This window comes from Dromaius novaehollandiae, chromosome Z, assembly GCF_036370855.1.
Source record: "Dromaius novaehollandiae isolate bDroNov1 chromosome Z, bDroNov1.hap1, whole genome shotgun sequence".
Lineage (NCBI taxonomy): Eukaryota > Metazoa > Chordata > Aves > Casuariiformes > Dromaiidae > Dromaius > Dromaius novaehollandiae.
In genome coordinates, this window is record NC_088132.1 from 20,836,865 (window position 1) to 20,862,352 (window position 25,488).

The following is a 25,488-nucleotide window of genomic DNA, read 5'->3' on the forward strand; positions in this document are numbered from 1 at the left end:
ATCCTTCAACTCTAAAACTAACATCTGTTAATGTAGGAATTTCCACATTAAAAAGAAAACATTCAAAATTCTCGTAAAAAGGAAATGTGGGTCTGGTTTGGAGACAGGCCAAACTCCAGACTGATCTATAGCTATATAACCTGAGACCTCAGTAGTTCCCAGTTTAATGGCAGCCTGCATGACAGGCTGTGACTCGCTTCCAAAATGCATGGTTTAGTGGTTTGGAGCTGTGCTCCCCAGGCCTTCAGGCCCCGACACCCTCATCCACCCACCTTGGGGCTGGAGGGGAGCCAGAAGAACAGGGGCCCTGGTACTCTGTGGCAGTTCATCAGCTAAGAAATGGAGATCCCAAGAGACAACTCCCTGTTAAAGTGTCCAGGAGGTTCAAGCTCTCTCACAAATCCTATCAGCAACTCTCAATAGCTGCCTATGAATTGCCAGGCAATGGTCTGCTAGGCAATTTCTGGCCTGGCCTAATCCTGGGATTAATTCGTTGTGAATCCTAATTTTGGAGAGTAAAGGAAATCAGCACGTACTTGTTCAAAAGTTGAATTATGGCTACGCAGTAGTGTTTTTGTAATAGAAAAAAAGTATTATCAAGTGGAAATATCTTCCACTGTGAGGCAAGTAGATGCCAGCCTTGGGGACTCCCTTGTGACACAATACTGAGCTGCTTTCAGAGGTGTTTTTCACAGACAGTAGCCCCAGAGAAGGAGAAAGTGAAGCGGCAGGGGTTGATGGCAGCATGTGGAGTGGCCAGCAGAGGTGTGCAAAGATCAGGGCTCCCTGGGAAACATTTTGAAGTACAGCATGGTAGACAGAACAAGCATGTTGCCCCCTTTCTTCTTGTGTTTTCTCTGTGTGTGCTCTCAGTACTGAATTTTTTTTTCCTTCAAATACTAATCAATATAACGGTGTGCCCTTCCTTCACTGAAAATGCTTTTATAAGATAGACTGATGGTGACTCGCTTGGGAACAACTTTGTTGATATTATTCTGTGACTATTTATGGCATCCTAGTCCTACCAATCGCTGATGTGCTGTTTTGATCATTTCTGGATAATTTTGTTTGAACTCATCCCTCAGTTTGAGATAGGAACATGTGGCTTACTTGCTCAGCACTGGTTTCTCATCATTAACAGGAATGACCTTTACTGAAATGGCTCTGAGGACTTTATGTTTCCCATCTGATAACTGGATTATAAAGCTGTCAGTGAGGTTTTCCGAGTCATCATGCATGTATATCAGCTTCATTCCTATGCAGGGAAAAAGAGAGAGAGAGAGATACAGAAATTTATCTATCTCCTTCAAGATCTCTCCCATCATTTCCCTCTGTCCATTATCCTCCTTCCTTCTCCCCTCCACGTCTCCCCTGGCCACAGCCATCTTGTTTTAGCTACTATAGGATAAGCTTGGCAACCAGCAGCTGTTCATTGACCTTGATCACATACCTGTGACTCAAAGACACCAGTATGACCTCCTAACAAATGCCCTCCTTTCACAAAAGAGTCTGTGTTGGTCTGAAAAACTACATGTTTCTTCTACTCTCCCCTTTCTGATTCATTTTAACAGAGACCATAGGAGAGTGAAACTATTAAGCAACACATGATAGTCTGAAGCAATACTTTTCCGTGCCTTAGACACAGAGCTCCACAGGGAGCTTTCAACAAGGCTTGGGAAGGAAAGCTGGCCTTGTGGCTATGGGCATGAGCAGTCAGAAGATCTGAGCGGGAACTGGTAAGGTTGTAAGGTCTCCTTTGTAGGAAAGAGGAGAGAAAAGTCAAGCGATTAGAAGACAGTCAAGATCAGGATTTGGAAAAGTTGAGGAATATAGGCTGGGGATATGCTATTTTTCATGTATGTACTTTTGAAAGGTGCTATTAGACAGTCAGAGAGGAGTAAAATATTTCCTAAGTGTTTTGAGGACTGAACTGTATCCTGAGTGACAGGATCAAATCCATGTCCCCATTGGTATCAGTAGATCCCATATTACATTAAATGGCAACAGTATGGAAGAATTCACCATATTCTTGACAGCGTGATATACACTTTTTAGTTACATCTTTTGAAAAGAGATTTGCCACTTCAAAGCAGTTTAACTGAACATGATAAGCTATAGCATTCCAGTTGTTACCTTTATTATTTAGGACAATATTAAACCCCAAGATTTCTCATGATTAGCTAATGTGTTTTTAAGTCAGTCTTATCTTCTCTACTCTAGTTGCTGTCAAACGTTTTAAAATGTGTTTGTTGATATGTTGTAATATTCCCTTTGTTTTTTCAGGGCAGATGGCCTCTCTAGTCATATCACTACCCTTTCTGACATGCAGGCCTCTCAGGGTGAATTTATTGACAGTTCCTCAAGTCTTTAGACAACATTAGCATTAAACAGGATAATTTCTATTCTTAAACATTCTCTTGGAAATACACCTAAGGCAAGTGAATAAATAAGTCATGAAGGTTTCTTACTGTGCCACTCTGTCTGCTATGAATTATTAAAGGAATGAAAGACTAATGTCAAATGAATGCTACACCTACCATTCATAAGTAGCTCCATGGAAAAGTCATGAACAAGAAGTTCGTGGCTGTGATGATGAGTAATTAACTGTTTGTAGTGTAGAATATCGTTGCCATGAACTCCATTAATGAGAAACCCATGCCAGGGCTTCTGCACAACACTGAACACCAAATGATCCTGAGGCACATCCAGATCGATTGCATTGATAACAGAGAGATTCAGCTCTTTCATCTGACCCTCTTGAACCTGAACACAGATGAAAGAGAAAAAAATCAATTTTTTCTACATAAAGAAAAATTGCAACATTTTAGCATGGTAGCCTAAGTAGGCTATTTTTGTGTGGGAGCCTATCTCTTCATTTTCTTTATCCTTTTTCCAGTAGCTTTTGAAACAGGTACTGATTTCAATCAAGTTTAAGGGACATAGAGTAGTAAATAGTTGCAGTGATGAAAACCAGAAGGCTAGATGAAAAGTTCATATGTGGCCCAATTAATAGAAAAGCTTTTTAGGTAAGCAGACATCATAACAGGTGTTAGAGAATGCAGATGAGAAAGCCTTTTAAATGCATAAATATATATAAAAATATGTATATATCTGTGTGTATGAATTTATACACATAGGCACATTTTTTTTTATAGGGTCTTTACAATGAGATAATCTCATGCTTCCTTAGCATGGCAGTCACAGAGTCATTACTTCTATTAAAAGCAGTGTCTTCAGAGAGAGGAGAGGCTATGCCACGAACAAAAATGACTCCAGAAAAAATTCCCAAAAGCTCTTGTGAAAGCGGAAGAATAAAGATCCTCCTTCTTTGTAGATTTATTTTTTGTTTAAAGGTTTGAACCTTTGTTTACTAAATTGCAGATTAGCAAGCAGAGCTGTGCACAGCTTCAGTATCGCTGAAGCTCTGTTTTATGGGTTACCTGCGATTTAAATAGACTCTTTGCAGAACTGCACAAAGTAAGGGAAAGATGCAGAGGAACAGATGTCAGAACAATGCTCCAATTTATACTAAAGAGTTTTTCTGGCATAAAATAATTCTGTGACAAGCCTTTTATTTCTTTCCTTACAGAAATGTTCCTTGCCATGAATTCTGGGACTTCATCATTGGTTGGGTTGATCAGCACGAAAAATGGAGTCTCTGCTGAGTGATGCAGCCCATCAGTGACGTAAAGTACAAACTGGTCAGATGTTGGCTCAATCCGCATGTGCCTGGACTGTACATAGTTTATATTCAGGGCTTTCAGGTGTTTCAGCTGAAAGGATGCTAGAGATTTTAAAGAGATGATAAGTTAGCACAACTTCTCTTCTGCTTCCTGGTCTTGCATACCATAAGATATCTGGAACTGTGTCTTTCTTCAAAGAACAAATCTCTTGGATTTTATCAGTTATCATCAGTCATGTTTTCTGCTGCTTTATTAGACATTGTAGCAAAAGGCACAAAACCCCTCCCCACTTCCAGTGTGCAAGTCCTAGCAGGATCCCAGTTTCAGAGCTCAAGGCAGGGGGAGAGAAGGGGCTGACCGTTCCCTATTCCCAGGGAGCTCAGTTGGGAGGACCGATGCGAGGAGAGGTAGTGCTCAGCCTCCTCTGCTGCCAGGCACAAGGCACTCGCCAGGCTTGGGTGTCCCACTGCATGGGCTTCTGCAAGGGAGCACAGGTTGCATTCCCTTTCCCTGAAACAAAAATACATCCTCTTGCTTATTCTAGGGCGGTGCAACTCTGTGCAGTCTGCAGAACTGAATAAGATGATCCAAACAGCAGATAGGAAAAGATCTGGGGTCTAAATAATGACATCGACTGTCATTTGATTGACAGCTCAAGAGACTGGGGGCCAAAAGTCTCACTAAGAAATGTCTCTCTCCAGCCTTACAGGCATTTCTCCGAAACAAATCATTTTCAAAAGGGATCAGTGATTCTGGGTGTTCAGCTGGGGATACTGGTAAGAACTGGTAGTGTGACAGAACATGCCACAGCCCGTTCTGCTGAAGATGAAACTGTCTTGTGATACTTCAAGGTGGACATAGGAAAAGATCCAAGCCAACCACCATCTCCCTCACTTTTGTAACTTCACTTTGGAGACTAACATGGGACCCACACTTTTCAAATTCTCAGCTACTACTATTTTACTGACAAAAATATAAGCATAACATAAGGGGGGGGGCCTGCCTAGGAGAATGAAGGGGGATGCAGAGCAAGTAGATTAATGTCTCATATTGCCATTTCTAATAGATTGCAGCTGGAATGTGTAAAACAGAAATAAGCTTGTTTACTGCAAATGCCAGTTCTCCACATTTGCAGAGCTGCAGTCTCCCTTTGAATCCTCCTACGCAGTCCCACCACTCTCATTTGCCAACACCTGCTTTCCTCAATTAGTCCATATTAATGCCTGCACCTGCAGCTACTTCAACACAGCCCACATCACTGCCTTCACCAAGCCCCCTGTATTTCATCCACAGGCTTACCATATGTCATTAAGACTTACCTATACTTATACCAGTGTTGCTCTTCTCAAACCCAGGAGAAGGCAGTATATTTTCAATGTAACCAAACTGGGGAGGAGAAACCAAGACAAACTCTAAGTCATCGGCAGCGGTATCAGGGTCAGTGGCAAACAAATGGTTAGCAGTAAGGGCTGCTGAGGAGCCCTCCTCCACCACAAACCTTGCACCTGCACACAAACAATGCGATAAGCATTACTGCTTATTTAGCTCAGCTTACTCTGGTATTTGTTAAAAAGAATTGAAATAATAACTGAAGGGAGAAAGAACATGAATATCAGTTCTACTTCCCAACATATAAGTAGAGGGGAAGGGGATCAGAAAATGATATTACTGGTAAGTCATTAAGTATGGTTTATGTATTGCTCAAAATCATTTGTTACCTCTATTTGTCAGAGCATTAATTGCATGAGAGCTGTTACGAATTGCTCATAATAAACAATTTTTCATGTGTCAGTGCTTAATTTCCCTGCTGAGACAATGCTTCATTTCCAGAACATTGCTTGGGTGATAGCCTGCAAATTACAAAACTATTCATACATATGCTTGAATATTCTCTGAGATACCTAACATGTACTTGATGCCTACAAATAAATTATATTGAAAAAGAAAAAGATAGGCAGGTAGAAAGTATGCCTTTGTTGAGTATACTCCTTCAAAGCCAAGTAAATCAATGGAAATTTCACACAATGGCCTGTTGCTGAACTAAATGTACTTTATCAAAACTATTTCTTTTTTAATTGAGGATTTTTGATCCTGAAGAGTACTAGTAGAAATGTAGCTTCATATTTAATTAATTTGATCAGTTACATATATAGCCTAGATTTGTCTTTATTCACTAGCAGGATTAAATGTCAGTACTATAAATATTCCCTCCCTTGAGGAAATACAGGAGAGAATAAGGACCAGAGTCTAAATTTCTGCTGTATACTTACAATGCAGAAGTATACCTATATTTATGGTTATGTTTTTGTACTGTATAAGCCTGAGAGCTGTCTGGACATAAGTTCACATTTCAGGGCTAAGATATAGTACAGTTTTACTCAGACAGAATGGACATGTGCAGCAACGTACATGTATAGATGGATGGCAGCAGATCTGAGCACCCTTCTCTGTAGCCACATGATTTAAGCATGCAGTTGAAGAGCCACAAGCAGTCGCTCATATTAGCACCTGAATTTGGTGGTCAGGCTGTACTAGAAAAAGAAAAGTTATTTGACGGAAATTCTGATCTAAAAATTTTGAGTGCTGAGCTTCTCAGTTGACTCTTTCTAGTGCTAAAAAAAAGTTCAGCCTTTAGCCATTACATTACTGCATAGCACACATTATAATAATATGATACAGCAGGAGGAAGCTCTCACCAGTTGTGATGGATGGAGGCTGGTTGTCCACTGGAAGTACAGTGATGTTAAGGTCAAATACTGGCAATGGATCATGAAGTGGAACTGGAGGAGGAAGAGGTCCGTCATAACAGCAGTCATTGACATCTGAGCCAGCTTCACCATCAGAGACAACAAAGGTTAAGATCTCAAAGGAAGGAGTCAGGCCAATCTCCCCACCTGGAAAACATGTTGAGAAGTAATGTTTTGCAGCAGGGAACCAAAACTCCCTGAAGACAAATCTTGTATCCTGCAAGGACAGACTGCAGTATTTGAATTCAGAAGACAAAGATAGGCCAAAATAACAGCAAAATAGGCTGATGAAATGAATAGAATACTTGGAGTTGGGGCCTTTGTTTGGTTTGGGTGTCAGTTTACTTGTTTGATTGTTTTTTTAATTAACTGTAACCAGCTTTTTCTATTCTAGAGTAAAAGGGTGTAGGAAAGCATATAACTAAGACAATACTACTAAAAGTTGTAATATTACTATTATAATATTCTATATTCTGAACCCTACAAAATGGATGATAACAAGGGCTGTGCTTTGTTGCCATACGATATATTACACCCATACATAGTCACGTTCAAAACATGGGCTGATACTGAGTGTTGTGCAACAGGGCTAGCACAGGACTGGGGACTGCCATCCTTTGCAAGACACTCCTGTGAGTGAGTGCATCTCAGTCTTGAGAAGTCCTGGAAGCCTGTGCCAATATGTTGCTGATGAAGAAAAGATAGTGACTCTTTGGCTCCCTCACAATATCTACTGGCGGCTCATTTAATGTGTGGAAATCTGGAAATGAAAAAGCACAGATTTGGCAATGCACCTTTGAAGGTCAGCCTCTGCCCTTTATTGCTCTACAAAACACTGCCATTAAAATAGTATTCCCAATATTGTTTGGGATGCTGAAGAAAAGTTTGTTATGGATGGCCATAATCAAGTACTTCCTTTCCCTCTCAAATATACCAGCTGTTCATTTAAACAGCCCCAAGTCTGAGAAGATCACCTCTATTCTCTACGCTAGCACAAAACTGGAGATTAATTACAGAGAAAACCAGAAACTGAAAAACATCCTACAGTTGTTATCATAGGTGTAGGGAAGGAATTTCTTTCAATGCTGATGAAAGATTTGAATAAGTAGGAAAGGGGGTTAACTGGCCCTTGATTTCCGTGAGTACTTAAAAATATATTTTTGGATTTTAAAGATAAAACCACAAAAGGACAACTTTTTAGTGCTGCCGTTCTCTTGACAGAAACCTGAACACTGTTTTCTCTGTGGTACAGGAAGACTGTTAATTCCCTACTAGATGATATCTGTGCAGATCGGAAAGGCTCGCAAGGAGTACCTCAGGTTGTTAGCAAATCTCTGCATCCTTATTTACAGCATTACATTTTATCTAAACACATTTATGGAAAAAGGTTTAAGATATTTCTTAAAATGCCATGGAACAAACTAAAAGATACTATTTTGATCTTATTTTAATTTTAATTTTGCTGATAAAATGATATTTTATCAGCAGCTGTAAAAGATATCCTCCAGGATTACAATCCCTTCATACACTTGTTCTAATATAAATTTCTGTTCAAATAGGGATTTGGAGAACACATTAAAATATTTGGTAGTTGTATAGGAGCCTTATTTCAAAGATCACTTACTTTTTCTCCCCCCCCCCCCAGTTATAACAGATGTGCTTGCTCAGCAGTTCCTACTTAATTTCTGCAAAGATTATATGGATTTAGGTTAAGATTTTCTGCCAAAACTATCTGACCGCCTTTCAGTCTAATTCTGTCCTTATCTCACTTACTTGTGTGCTTGTATGTGACTAAGCCAGAGGTGATATCAGCTTGAGAAAAACGATCCACAACGATGCCAGCTTTCCTCACTACCCCATGGTAGGGCTGGCGAACCAGCGTAAACACCAGCTTCATGTCATCACTGTCTGCGTCTGTTGCACAAATGTACTCTGAGGAAAGGACCACTTCTTCACCCTCCAGGCAGTGTACAACAGGAATGAGGCCTGTTCGCATGACAGGTGGCTCATCGTTCACAGGCAACACCTAATAAGAAAGAGATTTAAAGGTTTTTTAAAAAATTTTTTGTTTCAGTGAAAAACTATTGTTTTAAACATATTGCTTTCCGGCCCAAACCAGCTGCACAGTGTCAGTGTTTGTGTACATTGAGCTCTCTCTGTGAACAAAATGAAACCAGCTGAGTTAGGGTCGCTGTTAAAATTCAAAAACAAAAGTAAACCAAACTAAGCAGACTGTGAAAAGAAAATGGAAGGCTTAAAATCTTTTCACCTTTAGTTGCTAAGCAGTGAGGATGAAAAGTTTGCTTAGAAGAGTTCACTGCACAACTTTAACTTGGCTGCATCTCTTTGACAGTGGAATTTATAGCCTGAAAAAGAAGAGGTTTTCCCTTCACTCCCCGTGTTTAATTACAGAGACTAGCTCCAGACAGAAGAGCCCAAGCTAGAGCAAGCACAGATGCCTTTCAGTGAACGCAAGCCAAATTTGCTCTCAAATTTGCCACATAAACCCAACAGCTAGGCTGAAAAAAAAACCCTAACTAATCCATTATCTTCCAGTTTCCAAGGCAGAAGTCACACTTTGCCCTTTTCTGCACAAGCAAATGCTCTCCAAAGCGTGCAACACACTGACCTTGACCTGCAAGGTGAACTCTACTGAGTGGATGCTGTCAGTGGCTGCAAAGAGGATATCATCAGTAAGTGTCTCTGAGCCATCATGCCGGTACCTGCAAGGATAAAGAGCCACAGTAATTTCACACAAAGATGTGCTTTTTTGGTCCTGCCAGATCTCATGGATCCTTCCCAAAACAGAAAGCCAATCTCCATACTGGAGCACTCATCTACGACTTAGGGCTGTCATCAGAGTGTGTTTGGGGCTTGTAGGGTCTCCTATGTGAGGAAAGGCCCCAGCAAAAACAGGACTTCATCTGAGAAAGAAGTTTCTCTGAAGCTTTTTCATCTGTGTTCTGGTTGATTGTGAGATGGCTACTAAATACATACTCTCTGCCTGCAGTAGATATCTTCTTTGAATAACAGATAGAAACTAAGCCAGGGAAGTCTAATTCTGCCTGCATATAAAAGTCAGCATCCTCTTCTCTCCACAAATACAGTAGCAAAATTTTCATCGTCTGGTTAATCAGTGGTTGCTACAACTTTTCTTGCAGTCTAGATAAGTTTAATGAATGCGAAAGCTCCCTTAAAAGTATAAAGCTGGCAACCATTGCCTTCTTTACAGGAACCAGATGGCTGCACGCAGAATTTGCTTCCTCACCTGCATGAGGCATTGCTTTAGGCAGAAACCTCAGCTCTGTACGTCAGACGTGGTCCCTAGCTCCTTTGTCCGGCCACACAACGGCTCAGTTTCTTCTGTGAGTTTGAGGTTCAGACGCAATATTGTCCTGGAGTAGCTCTAACAGAGCCGTGGGGCGATGAGCCTCTGCCCCTCATCCCACGTCACTACCCCACAGTTTCACTGGTTCAACCGACGGACTCAGCCACTGCAGGAGGAAAAGCCAGACACTCCTCTAACCTGACTGCCAGTGTGCGCAGGTCCCCACAGGAAAGCCTGTCACCTTCCTTCATGGGAACGCCATCCAGCTCCACGGCACCGTGCTGTGGCTGTCTCCGCAGGAAGAGCAGGAGGTGCTCCCGTCTCGTGTCCACGTCAGAGAGGCGAATGTGCCCCTCCGTGATGGGGATCAGGCCACCTTCTTCCACTCTCAGATGGCTTGTGAACACCTGCCCAGAGGAGAAATGCTGAACTGCTGTTTTCTGCTGCACCTCCAAACATACACTGAACAGGACAATTTCAATGTGCTCTAGAATTAGGACATGCGATATCTTAAAAGTCAAAATTTCAAGGGCTGCATGCTTCTCTGTCGTGTGGTGGGAGGAGTTCAGGCATCTACTAATAGTGGGCCTAATACATAGGTACTAGTCCCATTCAGGAAGGCTCTACACCTTCAGAAATACCTAGAATACAGGCAACAAAAAGAAGAGATCTAGGGCCTCTGAATGCAGTTCTCAGTTTACTCAGCAGAAAAAAATCACCTTGCACATTCATCAGACTTTGTCTTCCACTTCAGTCCCACTGATGCCTACATGTAAGACACTGACACTCTGCTACTGGAGAAGATTTGGTTTTGACTTCAGTTGGATCAGGACATCTCCTGGCATTTCTGTCCTATTTAAGTTCTACTCAAAGCCACTTCCGAGTCCTCCACCCTCACCTTCACCACCACCCTACCTCTGGGGGTTGGTTGTCCACAGGAAGAATCGTAATATTGAAGCAGATCCCATACAAAGTGCCCCCATGCTGATTGCTGACAGAAAATATAAACTGGACTTGCTGAGGTTCAGACCCAATGTCCTGCAGTGGGGGCATGTAGGCAACTTTCATATAATTCACAGCATGCTGCAAAAGATGAAGAAGGGTGCATGTAAGAGGAGAATGTAAGAATAGACATAATTCAGGACATTACAGACCTTTTTCAACCTCTACTTAGAAGTTATCTGAACTGTCAAAGCAAATCCCAGAAATTTTACATCTGCTTTTCAGTTCTGACAAAACCTTGAGTAATTGCATCTTTAACTACAAATTGGGTAAGTACAGGTGCAAATACTTAACCATGTGGAAACAAAAAATACAGGCACAATTTAGAAGTGATAACAGAGGCAGTGGTCTTATCTTCTGGGTGGAAAATGAGCCATTTAAGAATGCTGCTCCCAGAGCCTTTTTTATACTGTGACTTTAAAATAAATATTTTATACAAGAACAATTTTAATATAACTTAATATAATTTACCTCTGTCTCCCAAGGTAAAGGCAGGTGAGTGAAAGAGACTAAAGAGACCATCAGCAAATCTTTCCATCTAGACACTCTTATCAGGCATGCAGTTAAAGACTGATAAGCTCAGAGCCTCAGAGCTCTCATTATGATATTGCAGGTATGACCATTATGCGACCTTAACCATATAGCAGAATATAAAACAGGGCACTTTACTAGTATTCATAACAAAGACATCTGTCAAACTGTACAAGCGTAAAAACTGAGCAACAAAATACTGAAAATGAACACGTAAGCCAGTTCCAGATGACTGCAGCTATCATCACAGGTGCTGAGAAGAAACATGAAACCAACAGGGATCTAGAAAACAGTCCTATTTCTGCAATTTGTGCATTTTTTCCTCTGTCTTAATATTATGCTGGATCTAAATTCAGCCTACCATAAGCAAGTGCAGCCCCTGCTGGTTTCAGAAGGAAAGGTAAATTTGCATATTCCAGAACTGAAGCATGATGGAAATTTGTTTTAAAAACTGGGATTGAATTAGCAAGGTTTTGAGAATCTTAAGCAGAGCTAATGTGATAGCTTCATATCCCACTTCACACCTCTTGTTTCTCTGCTAATAACAATCTGTCCTCTTGTAACTGCTTTTAAAAGTGCTTGGTACTAGTTATGGCATCATGTAATGTAACTAACCTGAGTAAATGACCTCAGCGCAAGGGCAGCAGGATCCTTGACCAGTTTTGGGATGGTGTCCACCATAAACAGCTTCCCAGCGTCTAAGTGGCTGTACAAAAACATACATATTGCATCCTGGTTAGCAACACTTAAGAACAGGAAGAGCAGCACTCATATACCGTCATATCTCGGAGATATTGCAGGTTCAGTTCCAGACCACCGCAATAAAGTGAATATCGCAATAAAATGAGTCACACAATTTTTTTTGGTTTCCCAGTGCATATGAAAGTTATGTTTACACTATACTGTAGTCTATTAAGTGTGCAATAGCATTATGTCTAAAAAATCAATGTACATACCTTAATTAAAAAACACTTTATTGCTAAAAAATGCTAACTATCATCTGAGCCTTCAGCGAGTCATAATCTTTTTGCTGATGGAGGGTCTTGCCTTGATGTTGATGGCTGCTGACTGATCAGGGTGGTGGTTGCTGAAGGCTGGGGTGGCCGTGGCAATTTCTTAAAATAAGACAACAATGAAGTTTGCCACATCAGTTGACTCTTCCTTTCACAAAGGATTTCTCTGCAGCATGTGATGCTGTTTCATAGCATCTGACCCACAACAGAACTTCTTTCAAAACTGCAGTCAGTCCCCTCAAACCCTGCTGCTGCTTTATCAGCTAAGTTTATGTAATATTCTAAATCCTTTGTTGTCATTTCAACAGTGTTCACAGCATCTTCACCAGGAGGGGATTCCATCTCAAGAAACCACTTTCTTTGTTCATCCATAAGAAGCAACTCCTCATCCGTTAAAGTTTTATCATGAGATTGCAGCAATTCAGTCACATCTTCAGGCTCCACTTCTAATTCTAGTTCTCTTGCTATTTCCACCACATCTGCAGTTACTTCTTCCACTGAAGTTTCGAACTCCTCCAAGTCATCCATGAGGGTTGGAATCAACTTCTTCCAAACTCCTGCTAATGTTGATATTTCGACCTCCTCCCATGAATCTTGAATGTTCTTAATGGCATCTAGAATGGTGAATCCTCTCCAGAAGTTTTCAATTTACTTTGCCCAGATCCATGAGAGGAATCACTATCTATGGCAGCTATAGCCTTACAAAATGTATTTCTTAAATAATAAGACTTGAAAGTTGAAATTACTCCTTGATCCATGGGCTGCAGAATGGATGTCGTGTTAGCAGGCATGAAAACAATATTAATCTCATTGTATGTCTCCATCAGAGTTCTTGAGTGATCAGGCAGATTGTCAGTGAGCAGTAATGTTTTGAAAGGCATCTTTTTTTCTGAGCAGTGGGTCTCAACAGTGGGCTTAAAATATTTGGTAAACTTTGTTGTAAACAGATGTGCTGCCATCCAGGCTTTGTTGTTGCATTTATAGAGCGCAGGCAGAGTAGATTTAATATAATTCTTAAGGGCCCTAGGATTTTCAGAATGGTAAATGAGCATTGGCTTCAACTTAAAGTCACCAGCTGCATTAGCCCCTAACAAGAGAGTCAGCCTGTCCTTGAAAGCTTTGAAGCCAGACATTGACTCCTCCTCTCTAGCTATGAAAGTCCAAGATGGCATCTTCTTCCAACATAAGGCTGTTTTGTCTACATTGAAAATCTGTTGTTTAGTGTAGCCACCTTCACAATTATCTTAGCTAGAACTTCTGGATAACCTGCTGCAGCTTCTGCATCAGCACTTGCTGCTTCACCTTGTACTTTTATGTTATGAAGATGACTTATTTCCTTAAACCTCATAAACCAACCTCTGCTAGCTTCACACTTCTCTTCTGCAGCTTCTTCACCTCTCTCAGCCTTCACAGAACTGAAGAGAGGTCGGGCCTTGCTGTGCATTAGGCTTTGACTTAAGGGAATGTTGTGGCTTGTTTGGTCTTCTGTCCGTCCAGACCACTAAAACTTTCTCCATATCAGCAATAAGGTTGTTTCATTTTCTTATCATTCGTGTGTTCGCTGGAGTAGTGCTTTTAATTTCCTTCAGAACTTTTCCTTTGCATTCACAACTTGGCTGTTTGGAGCAGGACGCCTGGCTTTCAGCCTGTGTTGGCTTTCAACATGCCTCATCCATCATTTCTAGCTTTTGATGTAAAGTGAGAGACGTGCGACTCTTCCTTTCACTTGAACACTTGGAGGCCTTTGTAGGGTTATTAATTGGCCTAATTTCAACACTGTTGTGTCTCAGGGAATAGGGAGGCCTGAGGAGACGGAAAGTCGGTAGAGCGGCCGGTTGGTGGAGCAGTCAGAAGACACACAACATTTATTAAGTTCGCCGTCTTATATGGGCATGGTTTGTGGCACCCCAAAACAATTAGAGTAGTAACATCAAAGATCACTGATCACAGATCACCATAACAGATATAACAATAATGAAAAGGTTTGAAATATTGCAAGAATTACCAAAACGTGACACAGGGACACTAAGTGAGCACATGCTGTTGGAAAAATGGCACTGATAGACTTGCTCGATGCAGGGTTGCAACAAACCTTCAATTTATAAAGACCGCAATATCTGCAAAGCGCGATAAAGTGAAGTGCAATAAAATGAGGTATGCCTGTAGCTGAATCTTACATTTTAAACTACCTTTCCATGCCCAAATGTGGTGAAAGTAAAGTCATTTTCTTTCTTCTATTGTTATTATTCATTCAAACATTATTATAGAAAAATGATCATAAGAGATATTTTTCAGGATGAATATGAAAAATCATTGCATGCATTACAATACAGGCACGCGCTGGATTTTCTACAGGCATGTCCATGCGCATCCCATACATCAGCTTCAGTGCACCTGTGCCTGTCTGCATCACTGCAAGCCTAGCTCATTACACTCCCATTATTTACATACCTGCATTTTTCTTTATGTAAAAAAAGAAATTATTTCTATTTTTATTCATCCTGTAAACTTGTCAAGTGAAGCAATTTCCACCAAGCCATCTTTCCAAAAGAAGACAACAGCAATAGCCAGCAAATTTGTCAGTCAGGTGCCTGTTTTGGCTGATAAACATCCTTTGCTCTCAGCTATATACTGATCCCCTGTTGCTTTAGGTCAGAATTGCAAATATTGATCTTCAGTTTACACCGTGCAATGGTAGGAATTTAAGCTTTTCTATTTATTAATAGTTGCTGACACTGCCATGAATTTACCAAACAGTTCACAGCATCAGTGACGTGTAAGCTGCTACTGCACACATGGATTGCATGTCACCAGTGCCCTCTGTAGCCCACTCTGCTCTGCTCTGCTCTTTGGGCTCCTGATCCAGCCCGAGGCTCCCTCACGATACCACAGTAACACTCACACAGCCTGGCTAGAGCTGTAACACCTCGCGTCCTCTCTGTCTGGGACAGCCCCAGATCAGCTTCTGGCCTACCAGCTAAGAAAGCTGCTATGACATACTCAGGACTATAGAGGCTCCAAAGGGCCACTGTAAACTACACATCAAACACAAGGAAAGAAAAGGTACCATGTGTTTTTCTCCTTCTTTCTTGTTAAACAAGAATATGCAATATTGTGCATTATTCTGTTGCTTTTGGTTCTGACTCACAATTTATTATCAACAGGAAAGTTGCATCCAACTATTGTCACCTGCTCCTTAGACAGACAGATGAAGAACCAAAGAGACAACCCTGCTAGTGCCGACAAGGCCCCTTCTCTTACCTGGGGCATCGCCCCATCCCACCTGGAGGGTTCACTGGGTCACACATACCTGTGTCTACAAGGGAAAAATGGGGAAGAGGTTATGGTGTATGTGAGTTCCCTTTCTTCTTCTTCCACGTCTACGAAGTGGAGATGTTTCTTAGTTAGATGAGCAATCTCAGTCTCCTTAACAACCAGGTGACGGGTCACTCCTGGGGCTTCTCGGGGTAGCTGATCATCCACAGGGATAATGTGCACCATCAGCACCTAAAACCAGGAAAAAGTAAAATCAGCAGCCATTGCTCTAAAGAAGAGGATATCCAAGCAATTGCTTACAAGCAGGTATGCAAAGAAAATAGAGCCCTTGAATATGACACATGGGATATAGATGTCATACCAATACCATATCATAAACACAAAGGTAGCAGAAATATACAACCAGTTAAATGCTGAACTCTAGTATCTTAGCAGTGTCCCGTTAAATTAAAAGCAAAGTTCAATTCCGTAAGCTCAGGTCCTGGGTGAAATGAATAGTCTCACCTGTACTGAATTCAGGAGGGCTGTTTGGTCTGTTTGTACCATCTCAGAACCTGATATGTATTTGACATTTCATTTACACTGTGAGAAAAAGTCTTTGAGAACTGACAGTATTTTTTAGACAGAGAGAGTAAACAAGAATGAAAAATAGGTCTGAAGAGGAGACAGGCAACAGAGGAGAATATAAGAATAGACATAATTCAGGAGAAAGATGGGCAACAGAAGAGATCTCAGTTTAATGTTAAGGTCTGCCAGACAGTATAAAATCATTAGCCATTTGAAGAAGAAATGCAGCACCCTATCGAAGATAGTTCAGTGTCATACCTGTGGCTCTGAGAGATTGGGAGGGTCATGGCTATCACACAAGACAAACTCAAGGGAATCTTCAAATATTTCTCCTCCCAAATGATGATAATAAATTATTCCATTAAATAGATCCCTCTGAAGGAAAGTAGTGACAGGATATCCTGTTAAATTAAAGAATATACCTTCTATTGAACAGTGTATGATTTTAATTGCTTGTAAAAATTATCCACTAGCTAGGCAAGAAACCAGTGAAGCATAACCAATGAATCCTTTTTCACCTTAACAAGGGGAAGCCTTTTGAAATGTTCTCATTGTCTCACACATTTCCTGAAGATCACAGACTTCCATATATCCATGTCACTTTACAATTACTCAAAAAATGAAGCAACACAGCAAATCGGCCTATGTATCTGCGCAAAAGACAAAAGAGAACTGCAGAAGTGCCAGTGACCTCTGAAATCTCACACAGGGATTTCTGAGTTCAGTTAAATGGAAGGAGGGCTTCTTTCATCTTTTAGCATCACCAGTGTCATCTTCTAGCTTTGAGCTTGTCAGGGATCCTTGCAAGTAAAATGGCTCCTGACAAGCCTAACTCCTCTGCTGGAGAAAAGTAGAGAAATAGGCTCAGAATGGAAGAATTGTAGGACAAATTGTGTTCACAGGCATAGTTGTCCTAGTGGAAACAGAGACCAACAGTAACTAATGAGAGGGGTTTACACTGTAACAACAGAAATCCAAATTTGACCTTTCCATGACTATTCACAGCCCAGATAAGTCTAATTGTTACATTTAATGAAGTAAAAAAAGAAGAGGCAAAAAAAGTGTTGTATTATAAATGTATTTCATTACCTATCAGGTTTGGTCCTGGTTTCTTCATGATTTCTCCAGCATGTGGTGGCTTGGTAATATTAAACAGTATGTAATCATCGCTGGAGTCCATGTCAGAGGCTTGAAGCATGGAGCCCTGGATCAGGATCATCTGTCCTTCATGAACTTCAATTATCACATTGCTGATTAGAAATGGAGGGCTGTCATCTTTAGGAAGGATATTGATTGGAAATTTATGGCGAATACTGTGGGGGCCATCAAAAATCCTAAACACCACAAAATCCTTTGTAGAATCACTGTCATCGTGATGGTAGTATACAGCTCCAGCCTGAATGTCGGAGACTGTGAACATGAATCCTTTCCCTCCTGTCAAAGCAATGGGAGATGATGTGTCAAAAAATGTATAATTCAGCCAAGAGGAGAATCCTTCCACCAATGTGAATTTTATTAAAGGAGAGAGAAAGACAATGCACTTCTAATTAGAAACATCAAACAGCCACCACCACGAGCAGCTCTGCCACTTGGGCTTCAGCCTCTGCCCTGGCTGGTTGCGCTGGCCCACGGTAATGCGAGGCTCTCCAGGAGCCCAGCCTCTATAAGGCAGCGAACACCGCAGAGTTTGTTGTAAAGTTATGGGAGGGCGACCACACAAAAAAATGGACTCCGTGGCAGTAGTTTCCTGAAACAGAACTTACTTCTGTATAGTTTCTGTGTTTTTCTCCGCTACTGTAGGTATCACCTTCACCTTTTCTTTAAGTACTTGCTTTATGTCTCAAGTCTGTGTATTTTATTTAAATAGATTTAAACTATCAAAAAATCCAGCATCTGGAGTGGCAGCTTCTTCCCACCCACTCACCGCAGGAGCAGAGTGAGTTTTTACACAGAAACATTTTCTCAGAGAAAGCAGATCTGTGATGACTCATGACAATACAAAACCAAACTAGTAATAATGAAAATGAAGAAGGCTAATGGATTAGAAGTTTGATTTAATTGCCACACTTTGTGAAATGTAAAATATAATCAAGTAGCTTAAAGAGGAAGAGTTAGATATTTAAATGCTTTCATTTTATTTGCCTTCAAAGGAAAAAGGAAAAAGAATGTTATAAATGAATGATTTTATGCGGGTCATTTTTGAGCAAAAGAGTATTATTAGTTTCCTAACACATCACTATCAACTTTCTCAACAGAGGCACACAAACAAATTGCAAAGGTCATGCTTTTGATTGTGAACAAGCCCCATTTTTGCTCTTAAAGTATGGCAGCTACTTATTGAATTTCCTTCAGTAAGCCTTTAAAAAGTGTGATTTGACAACCATCCTTGTATTAAATATTATCTCTTTACAAAGTCCAGCTTTGACTAGATTTACTAAGAGATTAAAGAGGAATTCAGGTCCAAAGTTTGAACTCTGCTTAAAGATATACCTTTAAATCTGCCAGTGAATAATAACCATATTGAAATGTTGTCTATATTTTCCAAGAAATCAAAATCACTCAGCATTCCTTATCATCTCCAATATATAAGAAGCAAAATAAAGTCATTGCATTTGGCCTAAGTCATATCTATGAAGGCATTCTATGAAGGCACAGCTGATTGCTTTAATAACTATCTTTTGGATATAAACGAATAATAAGAAAATAAAAATTCAAATACAAAATTTTAAAATGCCTTTTCAATTCCCATTCTATTATAACATGGCTGTAGTAGAGGAAGCCAGTCAGCAGAGGGAGCACAAGCTACCTTTACAAGCCCATCTTCAAATACTCAGTACTTCAAATATTGCAACACAGCAAAAGACCTTGTCCATGTAGCTTTGGCCAAACCAAACCTGAGACTACTTTTGTCTGAAATTCTACGTAAGCATCTTGTAACCAGACACCACACATTACTTGGGTTCTTCAGTTTAATGGTGGGCTTTTTAATTGCAAATATGAAAGGGAGTAAGATGAAGAAACAGCTTTTGAAGAGGCTAGGAAAGGTAAAACAAAAACCAGGTTCTGGCTTTTCCCTTTTAATCTGCTTGACTGGTTCGATGAGATGACAGTTTCCTTTCAGTTATGATTTTGCTGTGCACACTGGGGATGCAATTTGCAGAAGAAATACTCTCATGCCCAGGTTTTCGTATTTTCTTTGAGCACCACAAAGCAATATAAAGCTACATTGACACTTCTCTCATTTCAGCAGTGCCTCAATCCCAATGCTACCTTGCAAGGAGTTACTACACATCCTCGTTTACCCATTGGGAAGCAGTGCAGAGTCAGGCATGCTGCCGACAGTTACCAGCTGCATTAGCTCATTTGGACTGAATTCTCCTCCAACACAGCAAGTAAGAACCAATTTCAACTTCAAATGAAGATACAAACACTTCAGTAGTGTGTCGGCAACATGCCAGATCTACCAGTATGTAGACATTTAAAGATGTAGATAGCTTAAATAAACTATCTGCAGAAATATCTTAAGTTATGCAACTAACTTTCTTTATAAGGTTATGAATTTCTGAAATTTTTACTACACATCCAGCTATTTCTTCAAGCAGCTTTATTCTTTTGCAAATCTGGCTCTTATGCTGGCTGTCCTCAGCAAGGAGTGACATATGACAGACTCTATTGGTGCCTTATTGCATGCTGTGTTATCATAGCTGGTTCTCACTAGAAAATGTGTTTCCAGTCCCTCAAGCTGAAACAATGATTTACCTCTCACTGTGAGCCGCCCATGCTGCAAGCCATCTACTGTGACCAAACGAACATTTTGGATGTCGTCATTATCTACAATTTGGAAGTGTTCCCATGTGATCGGTCGGGATTGCCCTTCCAGGAGGTTGAGGCCTGCAAAGAGCAGAGTGTAATTTCACCACGATATCTGTGACATTCAAGGTTATTGGTGTCCTCTTTTAAAGTCTTTTTGCAGTCAGGAATAAAAGCATATTTAATTCCATCTACATGCGTGCATGTGGCAGACATTTCAAGAATAGCAAAGCTTGATATCAGCTTTCCTTTTGGCATCTTTACTTTAGTCAGCTGCCTTTAAGGGTCTTTTTATAGAGGAAAGATATAATCTGTTTCCCAGTAATCTGGCAGACCAGCTAGGCACATTTCTGGACATTTACACAAACTGAAGTGTTACACCTGAAATCTCACAATGTGTGAAACTGGGCAACTCAACTTCCTTAGTGAATTTGTATTTGAAAAATATAGTGATGTTCATGGCAGAGGACAGGATCCCTTCTTTTTACTCAGGCATTCCTATCAGGTGGGGTTTCTCTGAGAGGGATGAGGTCTTTTCTCAGCTCCTCCCCTTTTCCACTGGAAAGAGGATACACTTTCTCTGGCATCAGCTTCAGACTTTTGACTTCATTCCTTTCCTCTTTAACATGATTTCTAGGATACCTTTGGCTTTTGACAAGTAAATATCTCTGTACACTTCATTCTAGGCTGAAGTGCCCGCCCTGTCTCTGGGGCAGACATTATTAGGCTGTTAGACTGAATCTGAATTAGCCTTAACCCTGTTAAGGTTGAACTACTGAGGGCATGTCATGCCCTACAGTCCCAAGTGGTGGACCCAGCACAGACCTGCACAAGTCCACTCCTTATGTACTGTGCTGAGGGCTTTTTTTCTGCTGTGTGGTATTAGACACTGATGCACATTTTCCAGGCACTCTCCAACTCTTGTACTTTCTCGTTCCTCTTTTCATCAGTTCCTAGCCTTCCTTTGCGAAATCACTTTCACCTTTACCACCTTCACAATCACGCTTTACCACCTCATTTTCCACATCAGTGGTGTCTTGAATCAGTGTATCCTACAGTTCATGACTGTTTCCTTTTTCCAGTTGTCCTTTCTTACAGATTTCCACTTTCAGCAATATTTACCAGTCTTTATCTTTCCAGATATCCTACTACATTTACACCATCAAATATTTCTCTTTACTTTTTATATTCTTCTGTGTTCAAGTTCATTCTTCAAGAAAACGCTGTATACAAAAACTCTGATTTTCCTGTAAGTCCCTTTTTTAAATTTTTCATTCCAGTTAAAAGTTAACATTTCTCCCAGATGCTGTAGCATGATCACACCAAAAGAAATAAAGGGAAAAATTAAATCTGCACTCCCTCAGTTAATGCTCCTCAAACTCCAGGCATAGATCTGCATTTTAGAGCCTTTATCAAATGGCGATGTCCACAGTGTTATATAAATTCTGTAGAAGAAAAAAATGAGGGAAAGACATCTCACCTGTATTCCATGAAACCCGAGGAGCATTTGTATCTGTTGTTCTGATAGAAAGATGCACAGTAATTGGTAAACTCCTTTCAAAATAGAAGTCATGGACCTCAAACTCCACCTGTTGTGAAAACAGACATACTATTTATTGAAAAAAAAGACACTGAAAAGAAGCTGTACCTTCAAAACATATATAGTCTGCTCTTATCTGAAAGATAAATCTTCGGAGATTTTAAGGTCTTCCAATAATACATTAACAATTGTAACTCAATTTAACTTGTTAAAATTGCCTTTAGGTTCTGTACTAAATTAAATATCTGTCTTCTGTTTTCTTCACAGTGAGCTATAGGAAAGGTAGTTAGTTTACAAGGTGTATAAAGTAACAGAAAAGATGAGTATTTTCAGTGGTCCTTGGGGAACAATTAGCACAACAATTAGTACAGGGCTTTGTTATTGTAATAATGAAGGGAGGAGGGGCATTTCCTATTTTTCTTTGCATATATAAGGCCAAAAAGAAAATTACAAGAGAAAAGATAGAAGGAAGAAAACTGGCACAGAAAAAAATTTAAAAAAGAAAATGTCAGACTCTTGAATTTCCCAGGAATTCTTGAATCTATATTCAAGCAATACCAAACACTGAGCAGAGGAAAAGCACTTAAAAAGTAGACAGTTTGATAGGATGACTGCTCCTGACATTAAGGCAACAGCAGGAAAGGAGGTTCCTGTGACAGCTGAGGTTAAAAAAGACAAACCCTATCAGCATCCAGTACCAAAATGTTTTACTGCACGAACCAATTGCTCTGCTTCCAAGTCTACCCTTTCTCCAAAATATCAGCTGCTCTGATTTTCTATCTATTCAGAAAATCTCATTACTTTAGTACCAACCATTTTGTTTGGTTTTGGTTCTCAGTATTGCTTCACTATCTCATCAGCTTTAATTCCAACATATTTATAGTCTCTTTTAACTCATTTCTCTTCCTCCCATTTCTCGTTTTTATGGCTTTTGCATATTCCTCAGAGCACTGGCTCACTATCCAGCACCACCAAATATCTGGTAGTACTGGCTACTAGAAAAAATAAAATAACAATGTACCCAAAATAGGAGACATTCACTTTCAGCAATCTATGGCAGGTCTGAAGGGAGAAACATTACTAGCAGCAGACACAGAAAAGGTAGAAGTGGTCCTCAATTCCTGTACATAAAACTTAATATATCCTGGCAACTTTGGTCTAATAGATTGGCACTGTTTATTTACTCAGTTAGTTACTACAAACCCTACAGGTACTGGTCTGCTCTCGTAATTGGCCTCATATATTCTATGTTAGTGGCATACTTTCACTATTCTTAGCAGGAGCTGCCAGGAATCCCTTAATATTATCTCTTCACCATCATCACCTCAGTAGGCTGCAAGAACAGATGGCAATCCTGCCATTTAGCTGGTGCATCTTCCACCACCTTAAACATGTGCCCTGTCTGCAGGGCAGAGTGATCAGTCAAAAGGCTGAGTTGATTGGTCCTTTGAAAGGCTCTTGGGTAGGAGGTGGCAGTACAAGTAGCATTATTACCCACATTTAAAAAAAAAGGCAGAACAAAGAAACCCTGTTCAGATATTCTCAAACAGAAAAGAGAGAAAAGAGAAATCTTTCAGTGCAAAGAAATTACTTAAGTATTGAACAACAAAAAAAAGTCTGATTTGTGGTAGACAGGTAAAATGTTGAGTTATAAGAGAAAGTGGTATCTTCTACTTCAGTTCCTGCATTGCATATAACTAGAAAAACATCATTTTGCTGAAAAATATCTATTACAGATAAATGCATTTGCTTACAGTTTACTGAATCTTAGGGAGATGGAGAACCCCATATGCCCATACAATACACTGTTACCTTGTAATTCCTCCTCTCTGTGTGGCTGTTATTGGGAGGCTGATAAGCAACAAGCATGTCACTGAGATCTTTCCATGTGAAGGAGCCAATCGGTTTTGTGTGGTCTGATAGATGAGTGATGAAGCCCCGTGGAGGCGGCTTGGTAATGTTGAATACAAGCAGGGGCTTCGGTGTTTCACTGTCTTCGGCATCAACAGTGGTGGTTGTTATGGGAGTTAAAATAAACTGGTCTACCTCCAGGCTGAACTTTGCCGTAAGGGCAGCTTTGGGGATTTGGTTGGGAATAGCACCTTTAATCTGAACGGGGAGCCATGCATACTCAGTCTACAATAGGGAAAAAAGGAGAAAACCAAAAGGACAAAGTGAAGCAAACAAATTCCGTTTCCATTACCTTTACATAACTAATTAAGGTACATGTTAAAACTACAAATTATTTTGAAAAGAAAAATTGAAACATCTTAATGAGAAAATGCCTACAGTAAATTATTTAGACATCAGGAAAAGGTCTGCCGTGTTCACTTGTTTTATTTGTGTCCTTAATTTTGGGCTGAAATAACTTGCTTAATTTGATGTGAGTTTCATATAAAAAATTACCTGACAGAAATATGCACATTGGTCATTAATTATTATTAACTGAAAATGTTCACACAACTCTTACCTTATTCATTAGTGTATATGTTGAAGTCTATGCAGCTCATATTCTGTAAAAAAGGTGGAATTGTGCCAGACTTAATTTTGCTTTCAGACTAAACTACTTATGACTGCAAGTAAACAACCAAAGGTGTTTTGCTGTAGCCATTACAGTCTAAGCATAGGGGTAGGACAAAATCTGGTGATGGAGACAATGTGTTTAATGTGTCCAGCTGGCAAAACTGTAAAAATTAAACAAATTTTCACACCCACTAGCTCTCTTCAGATGTGAAAGGGAGAAGCAGATTTCAAATTCTGGAAGACCAGGAAGACAATCAGATACTGTAATGTTGTGTAAAAGTCTACCTTGTGCAAAGTTTTGCTTCTGGTATCTGTGAGATCAAGTCTGACAGGAATATAGTCAGTGTCAGGCGAGGGAGGGTCAAGATGCTGATATCGGATCCCCATCCTCAGAAACTCTTCACAGCTCATTTTTGTGTTGTGAATCGCTCCCGGTCCTGGCACGCAGTTCCCGCTTCTGCACGGCTGGCCTAGGCTGTGCTCTGTAACCCGACAGAAACAGTAGTAAAACATTTGTCTGAGCAGAAACCACCACAGGAAGCATGTTCATGCAGCAAAATTAAACCGGATGAAAAGCCAGTATACTGTAACACTTAGGTAACACTTAGGTCTCCTTCCTCCCTAACTCTTCCTGCAGCACTTTGCTTTTAACTCTTAAGCTCTTCCAGCTCCAACCTGCCTTGATCCCTGGGGAGGTGTTTGAGGAAAGACCTCCCCTGCACACCTCCTGTGGTGCTTTTGCTGGGTTTTGGCATTTCCAAAGCCGCCAGAGTGGTCTGCCTGTCTCGGAGCCAAAGACTCTTCCAGTTTTGGAAGTACTGACCATCTGAAGTCTGCAGTGGGCCCCACACAAACGTCACGTCCCTTTCAGTTTCCCAGACAGCTCAAGCTGTCCATCAAACTTCACATTGCCCACAGCACCTTTGACAGCTCTTAAGCAGTGTGTATGAAGCAATCTAGTGCAGCAGACTTAATCTGCGTGCTCCCCCTGAACATGTTAATACGAACTACTGAGGCACATCGTACTGGAACCGGGGAAGAAGCTCTGTGGCTGGTCTCCACGCGGCTGCTCTCGCTGCCCTTCCCCGATGATAAGCTGGCCGTGAGCAGGCAGGTGCATTTCCAGAGAGGCCACGGTGATGGTGCAGTCCAAGTTTATCTTCCTGTCATAGTCAAAAGTGAGGACATTCTTGTCGATCACCCTGGACAGACCATAGTACTCGGGGACCTCCAGGGCCTGGGTGCGCATTTTGATGATGTTACAGTCTGGTTCAAGTAACTGCACATGGAGGATGAATGTTTCTGCAAATGTTTCATTTTCTGTAAATCTGCAGGTGAGAGAAGAAAACGAATTATGCATCATTCTGTCACTTTCTGTGGGCTTTGTCATCACTTTCTAACCTGAATTACTTAAACCCCTTTCCCACAAGTGCCCTCCGACCCCAGATCTCCAGAGACCAAGAGGTGC

General features: G+C 40.6%; 1 protein-coding gene across 7 annotated transcripts in view; it reads right to left on the reverse strand.

Moving 5' to 3' along the window:
- FREM1 (FRAS1 related extracellular matrix 1) overlaps nt 1-25,488 on the reverse strand; it is a 79,395-nt gene that overhangs the window by 36,212 nt on the left and 17,695 nt on the right. For all 7 annotated transcript variants that reach the window (XR_003258836.2, XM_026097825.2, XM_026097824.2 and 4 more), the window contains 18 exons: nt 25,047-25,348; nt 24,306-24,502; nt 23,310-23,633; nt 21,438-21,546; nt 19,907-20,038; nt 17,237-17,581; nt 16,406-16,548; nt 15,615-15,811; nt 11,907-11,997; nt 10,674-10,841; nt 9,957-10,165; nt 9,060-9,153; nt 8,204-8,456; nt 6,380-6,577; nt 5,003-5,188; nt 3,588-3,784; nt 2,538-2,763; nt 1,111-1,255 (listed from right to left, as the gene is read on the reverse strand). Coding sequence is in view for 6 of the 7 variants with exons in the window: in XM_026097825.2 (XP_025953610.2) it covers nt 1,111-1,255; nt 2,538-2,763; nt 3,588-3,784; nt 5,003-5,188; nt 6,380-6,577; nt 8,204-8,456; nt 9,060-9,153; nt 9,957-10,165; nt 10,674-10,841; nt 11,907-11,997; nt 15,615-15,811; nt 16,406-16,548; nt 17,237-17,581; nt 19,907-20,038; nt 21,438-21,546; nt 23,310-23,633; nt 24,306-24,502; nt 25,047-25,348 (3,516 nt within the window). In the remaining variant the exon portion in view is untranslated. The remainder of the gene's footprint in view (nt 1-1,110; nt 1,256-2,537; nt 2,764-3,587; nt 3,785-5,002; nt 5,189-6,379; nt 6,578-8,203; nt 8,457-9,059; nt 9,154-9,956; nt 10,166-10,673; nt 10,842-11,906; nt 11,998-15,614; nt 15,812-16,405; nt 16,549-17,236; nt 17,582-19,906; nt 20,039-21,437; nt 21,547-23,309; nt 23,634-24,305; nt 24,503-25,046; nt 25,349-25,488) is intronic.